The following is a 15,416-nucleotide window of genomic DNA, read 5'->3' on the forward strand; positions in this document are numbered from 1 at the left end:
GTTTGATATTCAAATAATTTACATACAACAAATTTGATATCATTCTTTGGCCTCACACAGCTAAGTAGCAGCATTATAACAGCACATCATGAGGTTGTTGTAGATTTGAACACTATAGGCAAATCTTATCAACTCCTAACTACCTCCTGAACATTTCCCATGAAACATTCTCAAGGGGTGCAACCTATAATACTGCCTGAATGAGTGTGTAACAACAGACATGGTTATACGGTTCTTGATACTCAAAAGACTCAAGAAAAAAAGCAGGGTATAAAATCTAGCCCCTTAACCCTTAGAGTTGTACAATCAGGTTGCCAATTTACCCTCTTGGTAGCTCAACTGTCACTCCTTGTGAAGAAGTTAAAATAATTTGGCTTAATACCAAAACAATGATTCTTAAGCCTCTTGAAAAGGAAGTCTTTCTGGACGAGAAGTCTTATAGTCAATAGTCAGCTAAGGCCATGGTGGTATATTTCCATCCAGAGTTCCCTTTTATTGCCCCCAACCCCAGACTCTTGGTGCTACTGCACATTATCAGTGTAGTTTGAGGCACCTGGATGTTCCATCAAGTACTTTTCCCAATTTTCCCAGTCAAGGGCATTAATAACGACTGTATCAATTTTTTGTACAGTTCCTCCATCCAGACAATGTAGTGAAATGCCATAAGCCTTAGGATTACTGCGAGGTCGATAGAATGCATGAATTCCACATGTTGTACAGAAATAGTGTTTAGCTCAAGATGGGTGTTATAAGTGTAACAAGAGATGTGGCCTTCACCCTAAAAACAAAAGAAAAACAAACTCATAACCATTGAATCACCAAAATGCCAATTGGGCAGGGAGAATCAGCACACCAGTTGCAGTAAAATCAGATTTGCATTAACAAGCAATAATTGGATGAGGTTGAACATATCATGAATTATCAAAGCAGAGGAGGCAGACTTATCTGCCAAAGCCAAAGGCTGAGGCAGATAACACAGACACAAGGTTTGATAATTCATGATATCAAGTGAAAAACAAATTTAACATTTTTTAAACAACCTGCAACAAAACACTGAAAAAAAGTTTAAGAACACTACAAGGACTAAAGGCTTGCTAACTAAGCAGAATTTAAATTCAACTTGATAAATGCAATATCTGCTGCAGATATTTAATTTTTATGTCAAAGTCACACACTATTGTATATTGATTGAATGTTCTTAACCAATCAGATTTTCATAGTAAGTCTAATGCATGTAATAGGCTTGATGAATAGAGTCAGGACAGGAGATCATCCTTTTTATCACAAGTAGGTGATGACAGTTTTACTGTTGAAAACTTGTTGATTAAAAATGTATCAACTCACACAGCCCTGACGTCGTGTTCACCTCATCTCTCAGAAAAATATGTATTTACAATTGAGTTATACACTACAAACACTGCATACTCAAATTTAACAAACGTGTGAAAGATATGTTGGATACATAATTTTATATACCTGGAGAAGTTTAAAGTATTCTTCAGGAACAAGAACATATTCTTATTCTTATTCTGATTGGTCGTGTGTTACCTCCGGAACTCCACAGGGAACCATTCTCGGGCCCCTATTGTTTTTATTGTATATTAATGACATATCTGAATTCCTATCATCTACAGTAAAATTATATGCAGACGACACGAAGATCTACAGAGAGATAATTGACCCTATAAAAGATAGTCAGCTTCTTCAGGATGATCTTAATAATCTTAGCGCATGGGCTCGTAAGTGGCAGCTACGTTTCAACGCAGACAAATGCGAATCTATGCGAATCACGCATTTACGCGATAAGTCGGTAACTAATTATTTCTTAGAAAAGCCCCTGAAAGACGTGACTAATTTTAAAGATCTCGGTGTCACACTAACTAGAGATCTTTCATGGGGCCATCACATAAGTATCACTGTCAATAAAGCGAACAAAGTTTTAGGTTCCATTAAACGCTCAGTAGGCACCGCTAACACAAATGTTTTTTCTATGCTGTACATGTCTCTGGTACGGCCAATCTTGGAATATGCGGTACCTGTTTGGTGTCCTTACCTTGTTAAGGACATCCATGCCCTTGAAAATGTACAGCGAAGAGCCTCAAGACTCGCTTTAAATCAACGCAAAGGAGAAATGTCCTATGAAGACCGATGCAAACTGTTAAAATGGCCCACTCTCTCTGACCGTAGAACTTACTTATCTTTAGTCGAATGTTATAAGATAGTTTTTGGTTTTTATCATTTAAATTTTGAAGACTTCTTTGATATTGCCACGATTCGGTCTACGAGAGCAAATCATCAATACAAACTCTATATTAAACCAGCTAGACTTAATTGTTACAAAAATTCTTTTTTTATTAGGATTGTCAAATTATGGAACGAGTTACCGGGTGATATAGTGGAAGCTGACAGCTTTCAGCATTTTAAATCTAAACTTAAATCGTACTTAAATATTTGATTGTAATGATTTTGATTTATATTTTGTCTTTTCTTTTAAGGGAGTTTTTACACAGGGATAACCTCTTAACTTCCTTTTCTAGAAGTATTTTCTTTTTAGTTTTATTTGTATATAATAGTTATCATCTGCTTCTGGAATAAATAAAGTATGTATGTATGTATGTAACAGGTGTGATCCCTTTCTTCACACATATGGTGCAACTAATGAAAACACTTGTAAGTTAGTGTCAAACATATGTTCGTATAAATATCATGAATAGTGCAATTTAATTGGCTTCGCAGCTTGCTACCTACTCCTCGACTGTCGAGCTCATAATCACAAATTGTTAAACCATGTAAAACAAATTCAGTAAAAAGGAACATTTACTTGCATTTCCAAGCCTTCAGCACGGGTTTAGCTAAGATCTCGAAGCGAACTTTGCCACAATGACAACCTCCGATGTGTTTAACAAGATCGACAGCCATCACAAATAGTAGCCGAATTCTTGGGTGGTTCTTTGAGTCCATGAAAACCTTCAAAACTAAGGGATGACATATGTTGCTAATTTTTTTCAGGTTACCTAGTTCCCAGGATCCCACGGGACTGACGGCTTAAGAGAAGGGACGACATACCTCAAGCTTCGAAATCGTTCCTTGTCTGAAAATTGTTAAACTTCCGACGACAGCATACAATTTTTCTACCGCATTTTTAATGATTTCTCACAAACTTCTGTTAAAAATTTTAAACTCCATCAAGCAGCTTCTTTCCAATGGTTGTCTCTCATCTACTTACCTTTTAAACCACAGGAGTGATGAAAATCTCACTTCCCCCAACAATTACAAGAAATTATTCCACTGCACAATTGATGGAGATAGGCAAACCAGCCAACTAGATGGTGCAATCTCTATTAAGCTTGATATAAAACCAAATTCTCCAAATTCCTTTCGAGGGAAAAGTGTTGAAATTAAATGGGAAGAGACTATCACTGATCTTGAGACTACAGTGTACATGACTAAGAGATTCTATTCCATTCTAAACAGTTAACCTTTTAATTTCACCTTAGCCCTTTCTGAAAATAAGGACTACATAAGGACTACAATATAATTTAAATAATTTCATAAGTTTTAACAATAACTATTCCATGCTGCAGCTTAATAGTGGCAGTCTCAACTCATGGTTGTTTAACTAATATCATTACATCTATCTGAATAATAGGACTGCTCCAAAACATGATATGCACCAATAAAAGAGAAAAAAACTGATAGTGTTTTTACAAAGAACATCCATTGACCCAAAAGGATGCAAAGCTACCCTATTTTCTGGGTAAACTTGCTGTATTGCATGGCAAAGGGCACTTTTTTTAGAGTGAGTGTACACCAAAACCTAAGTAATAATCATGGCTAATCAGGAGCATATTTTGCAAGGAGCCAATGAGAAATCAAAAGAAAAACATATAGCTCTAGCATCATGATTAGTTTCAGTGACTTTCCACTTAAATTACAGCACATAAAAAGGCAAAAAAATGACAATTGCAGACACACATTACTTTTGCCAGTTATGAAAAATTTGCAATGATTTTGCAATCTCTAAAACATATGCGATGCAATGTTTGATTAGAAACCTCCTAAACTGCAAAGCTATAGCAATTGAAGATGTTAAACCCTCACTTCTGTTGAGGATTCATTGATTAACTAATCAGAATACCTGATATCATACAAATTTATCATTATTACTTAATGACAAGCTCTGTTTGTACTACCTTTATAATTTTGCTTGCTGTGTATGGCTTAAAAATTCATCACCTTCTTTAAGAAGTATAAAAGTACTTAAGTATCCTCAAGGTAAACCTCTACAAAAATGAACTGATAGAAGACAAAGATCGAGTTCCAGTCACTTTAGACACAGTTGATTTTAAATTAAACTACAGTTCCACTCAGTAGTAAGTTAACAGTCCTTTGAAACTTAATTGTGGATACTTGACCCTTTATATGCAAAACTATTGCATAAAATGTGCAAGACAGCATTACCTATATATCAAATTGCTTATCACAGAGCCAATGAAAAACTAAAATCTACTTTTCTCTCATAACTATCTCCTTACCTTCCTAAATTATAAACATAGAAGCCCTTTCACTTCCAAGATTTCAGTATCAATTCTATTTACTCTGTGTAACACATTTCTTATGATTCCAAAGCTGACAAATTGGTGATGAATCAAGCAATATCCTCTATTTTGATTATTCTCTTTCTCCTCATCACCTCTCTAAAGAACAATGCAATAAAGCAAAGGCACAATCACTTGTTGATATTTCTTGGAAGTGAAAGGGTCAGTTTGTCTGTGATTTACTATGTTGTCAAGCCGTCATATGAGGGGTCCACTTTGAGAGGGTAGCAAAGGGTCTAGATGTGATGTGAGATTAAAGCCAAAATTAAGTCAAACATGATATGTGAACCCTGGATTTTTTTTTTTTCATTTTGTGAAAGCCTCAACATTTCCCTGAAACTTTGCTCCAAGAAGAGAGCTTTGAAATTCACCCCTTTGAATTTGAAATGTATAAAATGCTGTTAAAAGTATATGTGATTTGGAATTTTTCTAAAATTTGTGCATAAATGGGATCAGGACCCCCCCCCCCCCCCCCCGTTTTGCTACCCTACTTTCACATCTCTTCTAGCATAGGCTTTTATGACCAAATTAAAATGGGTTCACTTACCTCACTTATCCCAGTATGACCTACACAAGGACAATTTTTTTTACAATCAAAGGCTTGTTTAGTTGGTGGTCATTTCCTCATCTTGTGATGTTAATGTTTGATTTGATTTAGGGGTGATATTGTAAGGAAAAATTACCAATAGATGCTAGTCACTCTAACTGGCCAAAGGGTTTATTGGAAACCTGTTGACATGCTTTGTCTATCCCTACAATTTCAGTTTACAAATAGTACTTGAATTATGCATTAGCTCCATGATCTTGTTCTCTGTTTTCTATGACTGTCACCTCCATATCATCATCATCATCCTCTGGTTTGGGACTTGGTACCTCATCCCGCCTGATATATGTAGCTCCCAGCAATGATGGGTTTGGACAGCAACAGGTTCTCTGCATTGCCAGAATCAGTGACTTCCTAAACTTCCTTAAACGCCAGGCAAAAACAAAAGGATCCATGGCAAACTTCCACAACAGGAAAAGCTGGGCAATCATCAATGCAATATACCCGTTCAATGTAAAGTTGAACAGCACTAGGGCTAAAGTTATACAGAATGGCCAAACAGTTATGATCAACATTGCTGTCAAGATCAATGTTCCGTACACAAAATCTTTTTCAGCTTGTCGTCTCCGCTGTTCTGACTCAGTAGCTTCTGCAGAAAGTCCTTCCTGTCCTGCATTTTCCCCTAAATCAGCATTTCGATGTCGTTCAGCCAGCTTACGGAACTGGAAGTAAATGGCTATGTACAGTACTAGAAGGGCAATAGTCAACAGTGTTACATGCAGTATCAAGTCCGTCAAGATGTAGGCGAAGTCATCAACATCAAACATTTCAGGCAGCAATGCGAAAAATATTGCATAAATCCAAATGAAAACCACTCCGATGCGCGCAGATTTTGGGCTTACGAACTTGTCGTAAATTCTGGGGCTGTTAATCAGTAAATACTGAATAATCCCCAGTCCTAACATAATGAGGAAGGATGCGTTCATAGTGAAAAATGAAAAAGCTTGAGCGAAGCGAAGAAATTTCCACAGGTCTTCTGAATCGGAGGTGTAGGCCCAGAGATAGAACACCACATAAGCTGGCTCCACGATCAAACCAGTCAGGAAATTGGCGCTTGTCAAGCCAGCGATGAAGATCGCCGACGGAGTTCGAAGACACTGGAGCGGGTCTTTGTAATACGTAAACAGAAACACGCCATTGCTGATAACTGTTGCTATAGCAAGTACAAACAAAACCATGATGGAAAACGCTTCTACCATGAAGTAGACATGATAATCTTCAGAGTATGTAGAATTTGTGGCATTTGTAAGATTGGATGAATTCATGACTTGTTTGCGGAAAATATTCAGCCAGCGCCTAAGTTACAGATCTGATATAACAGCTGGACGACAGCAAATTCAGAGCTTTAACACTTCCTCGGAGGGTTATTTTCAAAGCAATTCTTTAGCAACCACTGTTAGAGGGAAGAGTCTTCGAGATCTATTTCGTAACGGCGAAGTTACCCAAGCATTGAGACTATATGATCAAAGATGGAAAATTGCAGCTTGCAAGCTGCGCACTACTGATCCGCCCACGCCAAATGCCGTCGGGACCTGGGTGAAAGTCACGCAAACGTATCTGATGAGGTTGTGTGACTAAAGAATAACAAAAAAAAAGTTGTAGATGAAAAATGTCTTTCATATTTCTTTACTTTCAGCAACAAAAGCATATCTCGTAAATTATATTAATAAGAATGACCTCTGCTATGGAGAAGATAGCACTGTTCAACAGATGTTCCTTATAATTCCAAATTCGTTAGAAGTCACCCAATAATGTTCTTTCACTGTTGGCGTCAGTGAAAGCGAAGACAAACAACCGAACAAAAGAACAAATAAACAAAGACAGTGTATTTGCAGCCTTGCCTTCAGATTGCTGTCGCGTGATCGCTCCCTAAAACTCGTATAATACAGGACAGACATTTCGAATCCTGGAAACCGCAGCTGAGGTTTGTAAATTATTAAGATCTTAGCTTTTGATGGTTTTTCGCCTCAAGTTTCACCGCAGTCATTACCGAACAAATATTAATAATAAATAAGTTTTTTTTCCTCTAAAAATAAAATAATCATTCCTTTGTTTCTTCTGTATATTTGCAGAACAATCAATTCCTTAGGTCCGAATAATGTTGACGAATTTCAATGCCCGAAGCATCTAAACATTGCGCGCAAAAGGGGCAAAAGTATTTGATCTCTAATTTCTCATATGAATACTGAACTATTATTTTTAGTGAGGAGTCTCATTTCCGCGTCTGCCGGAACGAAGCTGAGTTCGTAGAGAAGTGGACCACGTGCAAGCTTTATTTGGTTCTTACGTCCCTTTCAAAGACCCTCTCGTGTTTTCATAGCCGAAGAAGATATGTCAAGTTCATCGAATGCGACATATTCCTCCAGCGGTCCCCATGAGGACTTCGACATTTATTACGAGATAGACGTAGCCTCCATCGTTGTCATGCTGTTCTTAGCTGTTGTAACGGTTATCAGTAATGGGGCCTTTTTATGGACTTTCTACAAAGATCCACTAAAATGTCTCCGAAAGCCGTCTGCAATTTTTATCTCCGGTTTGACGAGCGCTAACTTTGTGAGCGGCCTGATTGTGGAGCCATCTTTTGTGGCGTTCTATTTCCGACATTTCCTCTCGCACTCGGCGGAATTTCTTCAGTACTTCAGTGTTGCGCAGTTGTTTGCTTTTATGACCACAACTACCTCATTCCTCGTTACTTTGGCACTGGCGATAGTTCAATACTTACTTATCAAGTTTCCCAGCAGTTATCAGAAAATCGTGAGCCCTGTATCGGCATTTGTCGGCGTACTTTCCATTTGGATTTATTCGTTAATTTTTGGCTTGATTCCATTGATGTCTACCGTCAACAGATTTGCATATGTGTTGACGAACCTTGTACTTCATATAATGATACCGACTGTTTTACTTGTAATCTTGTACATAGCTATTTATTTGGAGTTTCGGAGTCGTTTTCAAGTTAACTCTGACAGAAGAATGGAAGTACAACAAGCCTCATTTCAACTCACAGAATCCGAGGAACAGCGACGAAAAGCAGAAAAGGATTTCGCCGTCGGAACGTTCATTTTGACCTTTGTACTAATAATCCTTGTCTGGCCATTTTGTGTGTCTCTGTACATGGTGAACTGTTGTTTCACAGTGAGGACAGCTTTAGCAGTGAGAATCGCTCAACTTTTCTTACTGTGCAAGTTTGCCGTGGATCCGTTCCTGTTTGCTTGGCGTTTTCAAAAGTATAGGAAGTCGTTGTTTCTAGCAATGAGAAGTATCTGTTTTTGTTTCAAGCCAACGTTACCGCGCGCCATAATTGTCAGAAAAAATGAAAAAAACAGTCCTAAAACTGATGAGGATGATGATGATGAAGAGGGACTCGAAGTAACTGTCGTGAGGGACTGATTAAGATTAACACTTTTAAAAGATTGATATAAGATAAGGCTAATCTGTGACTAATCTTCTCAGGCGTTCTATGGGATGTCACGCAACATTCCTCCCAAAAGGGGCTTTATTCGAGGCAGAGTTATCTGACATCTTTAACGGCTGTAGAAGAGTATAATGTTTGGCAAACGCTACATATATAATTCAGGAATATTGATAGATCTCTTGCAAGAATAACGTAGACGGCAAATTCTAATAAATAGTGGAATATCCTAGAATGGTTTTAGAATGTCAAGGGGTGTCAATTCTTGATTACAGGCATTCAAAGCCATGTTTGTGATCAGTAACCCTATTACTTTCAAGTTGATCAATGTTGGTATGTCCTGCATTTATTTGACGAGTAGAATCATTAACATCATTCTCTTCAATTGTTTTGTAGAGGAACTCTAACGCTTGGCGGAAAGAGTAATATTCCTGTTAAAATGATTTTCATTCTATTTATCTATTCCTGACAAAATTACTATACAAGACTTTACACAGTCTAGCGATACATCATTTTACGCTAGAATGGTACAATACACTAAAAAACTGCCCTACCATATTACTAATAGTTTTTTAGTGTATTCAATAGTTACAGTTGTATTTTACAAAAACTATGATGAGTTGACAACATATTCCTGTCCAATGTAAAGTTCTGCCCTATTTGTGGGTTGCTTTTATCTTGGCTATGAACACCTACCTATAAAGACAGATATTGCATTTATATGAATAAAATTCAGTTTATAATATAAGGTGTTTCAGATATAATGTAGTCTTCAGCAGTATCAAAACATCCAAAAATAACTTGTTCTGATGTTACAACTAGAGTTACTACATTAGTCAATAGTAAGATGAAATACAGTGCCAAAATGATTTTTTTGCATTAAGGGATTCTATGTCGGGAACCGTGAACAATGCCTTAAGTCGTTTTTAGTTTCGCTGTTGTTTTTGTCATGACCGGAAATGTCTCCAATCAATCAATTTCCCAGAATGTACTTTGTGCTCCGAGGTATCACGTTTCTTTTCTAGTTGGTTGAGAAATCCTGCACGCGGTCGAGTTGTTGTTGATGCTTTAGTTATACCTGGATTATATTCGTCGATTAAAAGAGTTGATTAATCAGGGAACGTGTCTTTGGTGCGTTTTCGACATCTAACTCTGATTTGCAAAGGCGCAGAGAGGTGAGTCGATCTTTTTAAATTTGAAAAGGTTTTCTTTGGCGAAAACAACGATTTTGTTCAAAATATTCCCATATAATTGTATTAAGAGTAGTATTAAACGCTAGAGATCAGATTTCTTTATACTCTACCGAAAAGGTAGGGTGTTTTAGAATTAATAATATACATGAAAAAATTAGTTCTGATTGGTTAAGATAAATGCAGTTTTCAGGTAATTCAATGCAGAAGAGGCTTAAATTCAGTGCAAAGAAAGTAACAAACCAGACGCTCTGATCGGTCAATACTCATAGAAAATCACAGAGAGCCAGTAAAATGCGAGCCTTGGATGTCGCGACATTTGGATACGCTGAAAATTTGCGAGAGAAACAATGGCCGGTGTATTGAGTAGGTTTTCTTTCGCCACCGCAACAACGATACAGCGGCGGAAAAACAGCTCTAACAACGAAAACACTGTTGGTTGTCGGTTTGGAAAAAGTGGTGTTTAGAGAAAGGAATTGCCAAGGAAATCGAAAATTATGAGCCGACCCAGCTTAACACTTTACTCGAGCGATTCTTCGCCGAAATTAAACCTCGAAACGACGATTCCATTTCATCGAAAGTGATTCGGACACAGACTGAACAATTCATTGAACTGTTTAGCCGGACTTTGAACTTTTTTAGCAATCTTGTATTTTTTCATGCATATTTAATAATAAGTTGATAACGTAAATTGGCCACTGCAAAGAGTTTAAAAGCTGTCGTTTCCAGCGTTAGCTCTTCGTCAGAGCGATCGACGAAGGGCTAACTCTCGTACAGAAGTTTCCGGGGTCTCAGCCGCCGGTCGGAATGGTTCGATGCAAACTATTTGTTAATAAACAATGCCAAGACGCAAACACTTCAGATCGGCCCTTGCAAAAACGACTTTGACTTAACTTTGAATGGTTGAATTCTTTTGTTTTCAAGATTGCGCTTTCGACTGCAACCCTTTTTTCTTTCGTAAGTTCTCTAGGCACAGGAAGTATCTATTTCTTTTTTCACTGTCTTCATACCAATATCCTCTTAATCCTAAAATTTGACCCTGGGTTTGGGGTTCGCCACATTTAGGAACTAGTAACATTCCTAACATACTTGATTTATATGAGGTTGGATTATGAATAACTCTGAAATAAAGAATGTATCTTTTGGGAGCAGGTTTTCCTCATATTAAGTTCATTTACTAGGTAAAAGTATCTTATATTTCAACAGAAAGTGGAGCGGAACTGTCCACATCCTCTGTCCTTTCCCACGAAAATTATTCCTAAAATTATGCATGCAGTTATGACAGCATGTCGTTTAAATTTAACCAATCACCATTAGGTTGTCAAAAACTATGTTTAAAGAAAGTTTCGCGTTGGACTGCTGACTAATCAACGAAACTGCGTCATCGGTTGAGTGCGGCCAAAATTTTCATTCCAGTTACTAATCGATCCAGCAGTATGGCAGATGTTTCGACTCCTCCGAGCGATTTTGAAACGATAGACACAGCTGAGGTTCAAAACTATGTTCAACAGCATGGTGTGAAGGATATTTCAGAGTTCTTGAAGAAGAAGTTGGATACTTGGAAGAAAACAGAGGTTCACCTTGGAGTCACTGGCGACGCAGGAACTGGTAAATCGAGTTTTGTCAACGCGATAAGAGGGTAAGGAAACTCGTAGCAATATATGGCTGAAGCTTGCAACCTCAACTTTTCTCAGTTGGCTGTGGCGATCAATTGGGGTCGTCAATTCAGGTTAATAGTGGACGCCTAAACTTTCCACCTAACTTCTCAAAACAGTCTCTTTAGGAAAAACTTTCTTTGTTGGCGTCCAGCTAAGCTGACTTATCCTGACGTTGTACTAACTTTTCAAAGTTGTGAAGTTTCGATAGTAGTACAAGAGTTGGGGGTACGGACACATTTTATGATTCATCTCAAGTCGGTTAAATTACACTCGCTTACTGATCTGTGACGTTATCGGAAAAACAGGAAGTTTATTACGTTATACTTTAGGGGCTTTCCAGAGAAAATGAGACATCACAACGCTATATTGTTATAAGGTCGTATGATCGTCATAAGACAGTCGTATGATTTTTCGAAACCAATCATAATTGAGAAAGTTGGTAAACAAAAGACAACGTAATAATTGCAGTTTTCAGGTAATTCAGTGCAAAGAAGTAACAAACCAGACATTTTGATTGGTCAATAATAAAAGCAACTCACAGATAGCCAATCAAGTGCAAACCTTGGATGTCGCAACATTTGGATACGCTAAAAATTTGCAAGCGAAACAGTGGCCGGCGTTTTTAAGTAGGTTTTTTTTCGCCACCTCAATAACAATACAGCAGCTGAGAAACAGGTCTAACAACGAAAACACTGTAAAAAGCACTGCTTTTTGGTTGACGGTTTGGAAAAAGCAGTGTTTAGAGAAGGAAATTGCCATGGAAATCGATAATTACGAGCCGACTCAGCTTATCATTTTACTCGAGCGATTCTACGCCAAAATTAAAACCAACCTTGTTAAACCTCGTAAACGACGATTTCATTTCATCGAAAGTGATTCAGACACGGACTGAACAATTCCTTGCACTGTTTAGCCGGACTTTGAACATTTTGCGCCTTAGAGATTGAAATTATCATTGTTTTACGCGGTTGTTTTGATCGAACGCACAAAGTCACTTGCAGGGTTTGAATAAATTATTTTTGTACTTGATGCGCGCGCTTTGCTTCTGCATAATTACGATAAGCTATCTCGTATTTTTTCATGTGTATTATTAGTACGCAATCACATGATTTTTCTCGTGCAATTTTGTTGGTCTTCGAAAACATTTACTAGTGCTTATTTATTCCAAATTTCACTCGAGATCATATTATTACCTATACTAATAGTACTTGATATGATTTGAAATGTATAGCGTTAGAGAATTTATCAGTTTTATGAAAAACTTTGAAGTATAACTTCCCTTTGAACCACCTCATGATGGAGTTTAATGACTAATAGGTAAATTTTGAAGTAAAAAACAAAAACAGATCGGGGTCGTACTCACCTTTTCTTTTAACTCGTGTACACTGCTCGAACGTAGACACAGGCTAATGCTTACGCGTAATGAGCAGATCGCAAGACCGCTGTTCACGGGAACGCGTTTGCATTTCCCAAAAGAAGGTAAATGAAAGAAATCCATGAGATCTGGGGTTGGATTTCTTAATTGAAATCCGCCTCGAGGACGGATTTTTCAGCGTCAAAATCCGTGTTTGGATTTCACGTTTCATTGCAAAATCCGAAAAGCCGATTTAAAAATCTAAATTCAGATTTCCCAATTGAAGGCATCCTAAATGAGTCGGGAAAAACACCCTCATCAGAAGTGACTTTCTGTTGCGACGAAAGCGCTCGCAAAAAGTTTACCCTAATTATGCATACTCCCTTGTGTTGGGCCGGTAATTTTATAGACGATGGCTTCATGAGTTTTGATTAAGATATCTTCACACCGTCGAGGAACTAATTATTGACAATATTTTTTTTGCAACAAATTAAATTTGATTTCTAAAACCTAAATTTTCCTAAGTCTAAGGCTTAATTTTACGAAAAAACATACGTAAAATGATCCGTAACAAATTAAAACGCCTGTTCCTTTCCTAGGCTTCATGAAGATGATGTTGGTGCTGCCAAAGTTGGTGTTGTTGAGACTACTCTTAACCCCACTTCCTTCGATCATCCACAAAATCCAAACATAAAGATTTGGGATTTGCCAGGAATTGGAACAAACAAATTTCCTGACATGGAGACGTACCGCAAAAAAACACAGTTCGACAAGTATCATACATTCCTTATTTTTTCATGCACCCGATTTACCAAGGACGACGTCATGTTGGCCCAAGAGATCAGGAAACAGGGGAAGTCTTTTTTTTTCATTCGCACCAAAATTGATATGGATTATCTGAATGAGAAGCGAAAGAAATCTTTCAATGAGGCTGACATGCTGCGCACAATCCGCATCAACTGCTTGAAGAACCTGGCTGAGGAAGGTTACAACCCCATCAGCGGTGAAGACAACATCTTCCTGATAAGCAACCATCATCAAAAGAAGTGGGATTTCGATCGACTTACGCAAGCGATTCTTGATGCATTGCCAAGATATCAGCGAGAGTGCCTCACCTTGTCTCTCAATACCCTGACCTGCTTATCAAGAGAAATCCTTCAGAGAAAAGTTGATGTTTTGAGAGGGCGCATGTGGCTCGTTGCAGGAGCATCTGCTGCAGCCGCACTTGCTCCAATTCCTGGGCTATCTTTTGGTGTTGATACCGCGCTGATGTACGGCGAAATCACGCAGTACTTAGCCCAGCTTGGTATTCCTAAAGAAGGGTCGGAAATATTTGTGATGCTACCTAATGCCACTAAACAACAGGTCGTCTCTCTTTATCGCAATTTCGCCAGTATCGCCGGAATTGTCTCGTTATTTGCATCGGAATTTGGCACGGGAGCAGCTGCGGAAGAAGTTGTTCGTTTTATTCCGTTCATAGGGTCAGCAATAGCTGGCACTTTGTCCTTCGCTGGCACATTTGCCATACTTCGTATGGCTTTGAATAGAATTGAAGCAGTAGCATTAGCTGTCCTTGAGGACGCTGCCCAACAATCATTAGACGATTTGGATCTTGATTAAGCTTGTATTAATCCAGTGTTTTGGTTAATTTGATATTTTATTCATGGCATTAAGCTAAATTGTGAGTCACGGTTGAGATGGAGGCCAAAACCTAGCTGAAATCCGGCACTCTCTTCTTCAAGATCAGATAGAAATCAGGAATAAAATTTCCTTTCTAGTTTGTTTAGTAGCAATCTTAACTAGAATATTTTGAAGTCAACTGCAACTCGAAAATCTTTTCGTCGTATCAAAAAACCTGGCAAGTAACTTTCTACACAAGGAGACACTGTATACAAATGTATTAATTCATATACGAGATGTAAAGTTATCTTGATTATTTCTGGGAGACAGATTCTAGCCTTTTCTTCTCATTAACTTAATCACGGGTCTTCGAAGTCACTTGAGACTCAGTCAATGGCTTAAAACATCTTTTTATATGGCACGTATATCACCCAAACTGATTCGTGAAGAATGTAACGGTTTTCTTATAAATTTACAAATATCACTTAAACCAACTAAGTGAAGCCAAAAAATTAAAAGTGCCTAGAGTATTAGAGACAATGTCAGCTCTTTCAATAAAATTAAAGAATGTAACTATCTCTGCCTACCGTTCAGCCAGTGAAGCTCATAAGATATTATCCATTGGAGTTGTGCCAATCTCAGTTTTGTTTTTCTATAAGGCACATTTGATTAATTAATTGTTTGGAAAGTAAAGCAATAAGTAGGGATAATTAGACAATGAGAATACTATCTGTTGTAGCTAAATGTTTTTAGGATAATGATAATATTAGAAAGATTGGGTAAAATAACTTTGTAGGTAAAGAACTGTGAAAACTTCGGTTTTCATTGCTTATTTGATGGAACATTGCTCATGGTAATTATAAGTAATTGATTTTTTTGTTATTTTCACCTAGAACACTGAATTTATTCCGCCTGTTTGTTAGCGAGTAGTTGAATGAATCTTTGTAGTAAAGAAGTTCAGTTAATTGTTGAGAGATATATCT

At 37.7% G+C, this 15,416-nt stretch overlaps 3 protein-coding genes across 4 annotated transcripts; 2 read left to right on the top strand and 1 right to left on the bottom strand.

Annotated features, from left to right (window-relative positions):
• Positions 1–3,439: 3,439 nt before the first annotated feature.
• On the bottom strand, positions 3,440–8,059 carry LOC131782518 (adenosine receptor A1-like). The gene is made up of 2 exons (XM_059099253.2): positions 7,925–8,059; positions 3,440–6,776 (listed from the first exon to the last, which is right to left on the bottom strand). Exon 2 carries the CDS (start codon positions 6,465–6,467, stop codon positions 5,382–5,384), a length of 1,086 nt encoding a protein of 361 aa, XP_058955236.2. The 5' UTR covers positions 6,468–6,776; positions 7,925–8,059; the 3' UTR covers positions 3,440–5,381.
• Positions 6,794–9,359, top strand: LOC131782519 (adenosine receptor A1-like). Its single transcript, XM_059099254.2, has 2 exons — positions 6,794–7,126; positions 7,406–9,359. Exon 2 carries the CDS (start codon positions 7,534–7,536, stop codon positions 8,587–8,589), a length of 1,056 nt encoding a protein of 351 aa, XP_058955237.2. The 5' UTR covers positions 6,794–7,126; positions 7,406–7,533; the 3' UTR covers positions 8,590–9,359.
• Positions 9,360–9,629: 270 nt separating this feature from the next.
• On the top strand, positions 9,630–15,402 carry LOC131782596 (interferon-gamma-inducible GTPase 10-like). 2 transcript variants are annotated; one of them, XM_059099347.2, is made up of 3 exons: positions 9,630–9,786; positions 11,218–11,440; positions 13,413–15,402. In XM_059099347.2, exons 2-3 carry the CDS (start codon positions 11,238–11,240, stop codon positions 14,431–14,433), a joined length of 1,224 nt encoding a protein of 407 aa, XP_058955330.2. In that variant the 5' UTR covers positions 9,630–9,786; positions 11,218–11,237; the 3' UTR covers positions 14,434–15,402. The 2 variants fall into 2 exon arrangements, with proteins under 2 accessions (XP_058955330.2, XP_066018840.1); XM_066162743.1 differs by having other exon boundaries at positions 9,635–9,786; positions 11,119–11,440.
• The last annotated feature ends 14 nt before the right edge of the window (positions 15,403–15,416 follow it).

The sequence above is a fragment of the Pocillopora verrucosa genome, chromosome 2 (assembly GCF_036669915.1).
Source record: "Pocillopora verrucosa isolate sample1 chromosome 2, ASM3666991v2, whole genome shotgun sequence".
Lineage (NCBI taxonomy): Eukaryota > Metazoa > Cnidaria > Anthozoa > Scleractinia > Pocilloporidae > Pocillopora > Pocillopora verrucosa.

What these genes read in the sequence shown, in the direction of transcription:
- LOC131782518 (XM_059099253.2), bottom strand. Translation starts at nt 6,467, where the DNA reads ATGAATTCATCCAATCTTACAAATGCCACAAATTCTACATACTCTGAA.
- LOC131782519 (XM_059099254.2), top strand. Translation starts at nt 7,534, where the DNA reads ATGTCAAGTTCATCGAATGCGACATATTCCTCCAGCGGTCCCCATGAG.
- LOC131782596 (XM_059099347.2), top strand. Translation starts at nt 11,238, where the DNA reads ATGGCAGATGTTTCGACTCCTCCGAGCGATTTTGAAACGATAGACACA. An exon ending in TTTGTCAACGCGATAAGAGG is followed by an intron (nt 11,441 to 13,412) that starts GTAAGGAAACTC and finishes TTCCTTTCCTAG; the next exon opens with GCTTCATGAAGATGATGTTG.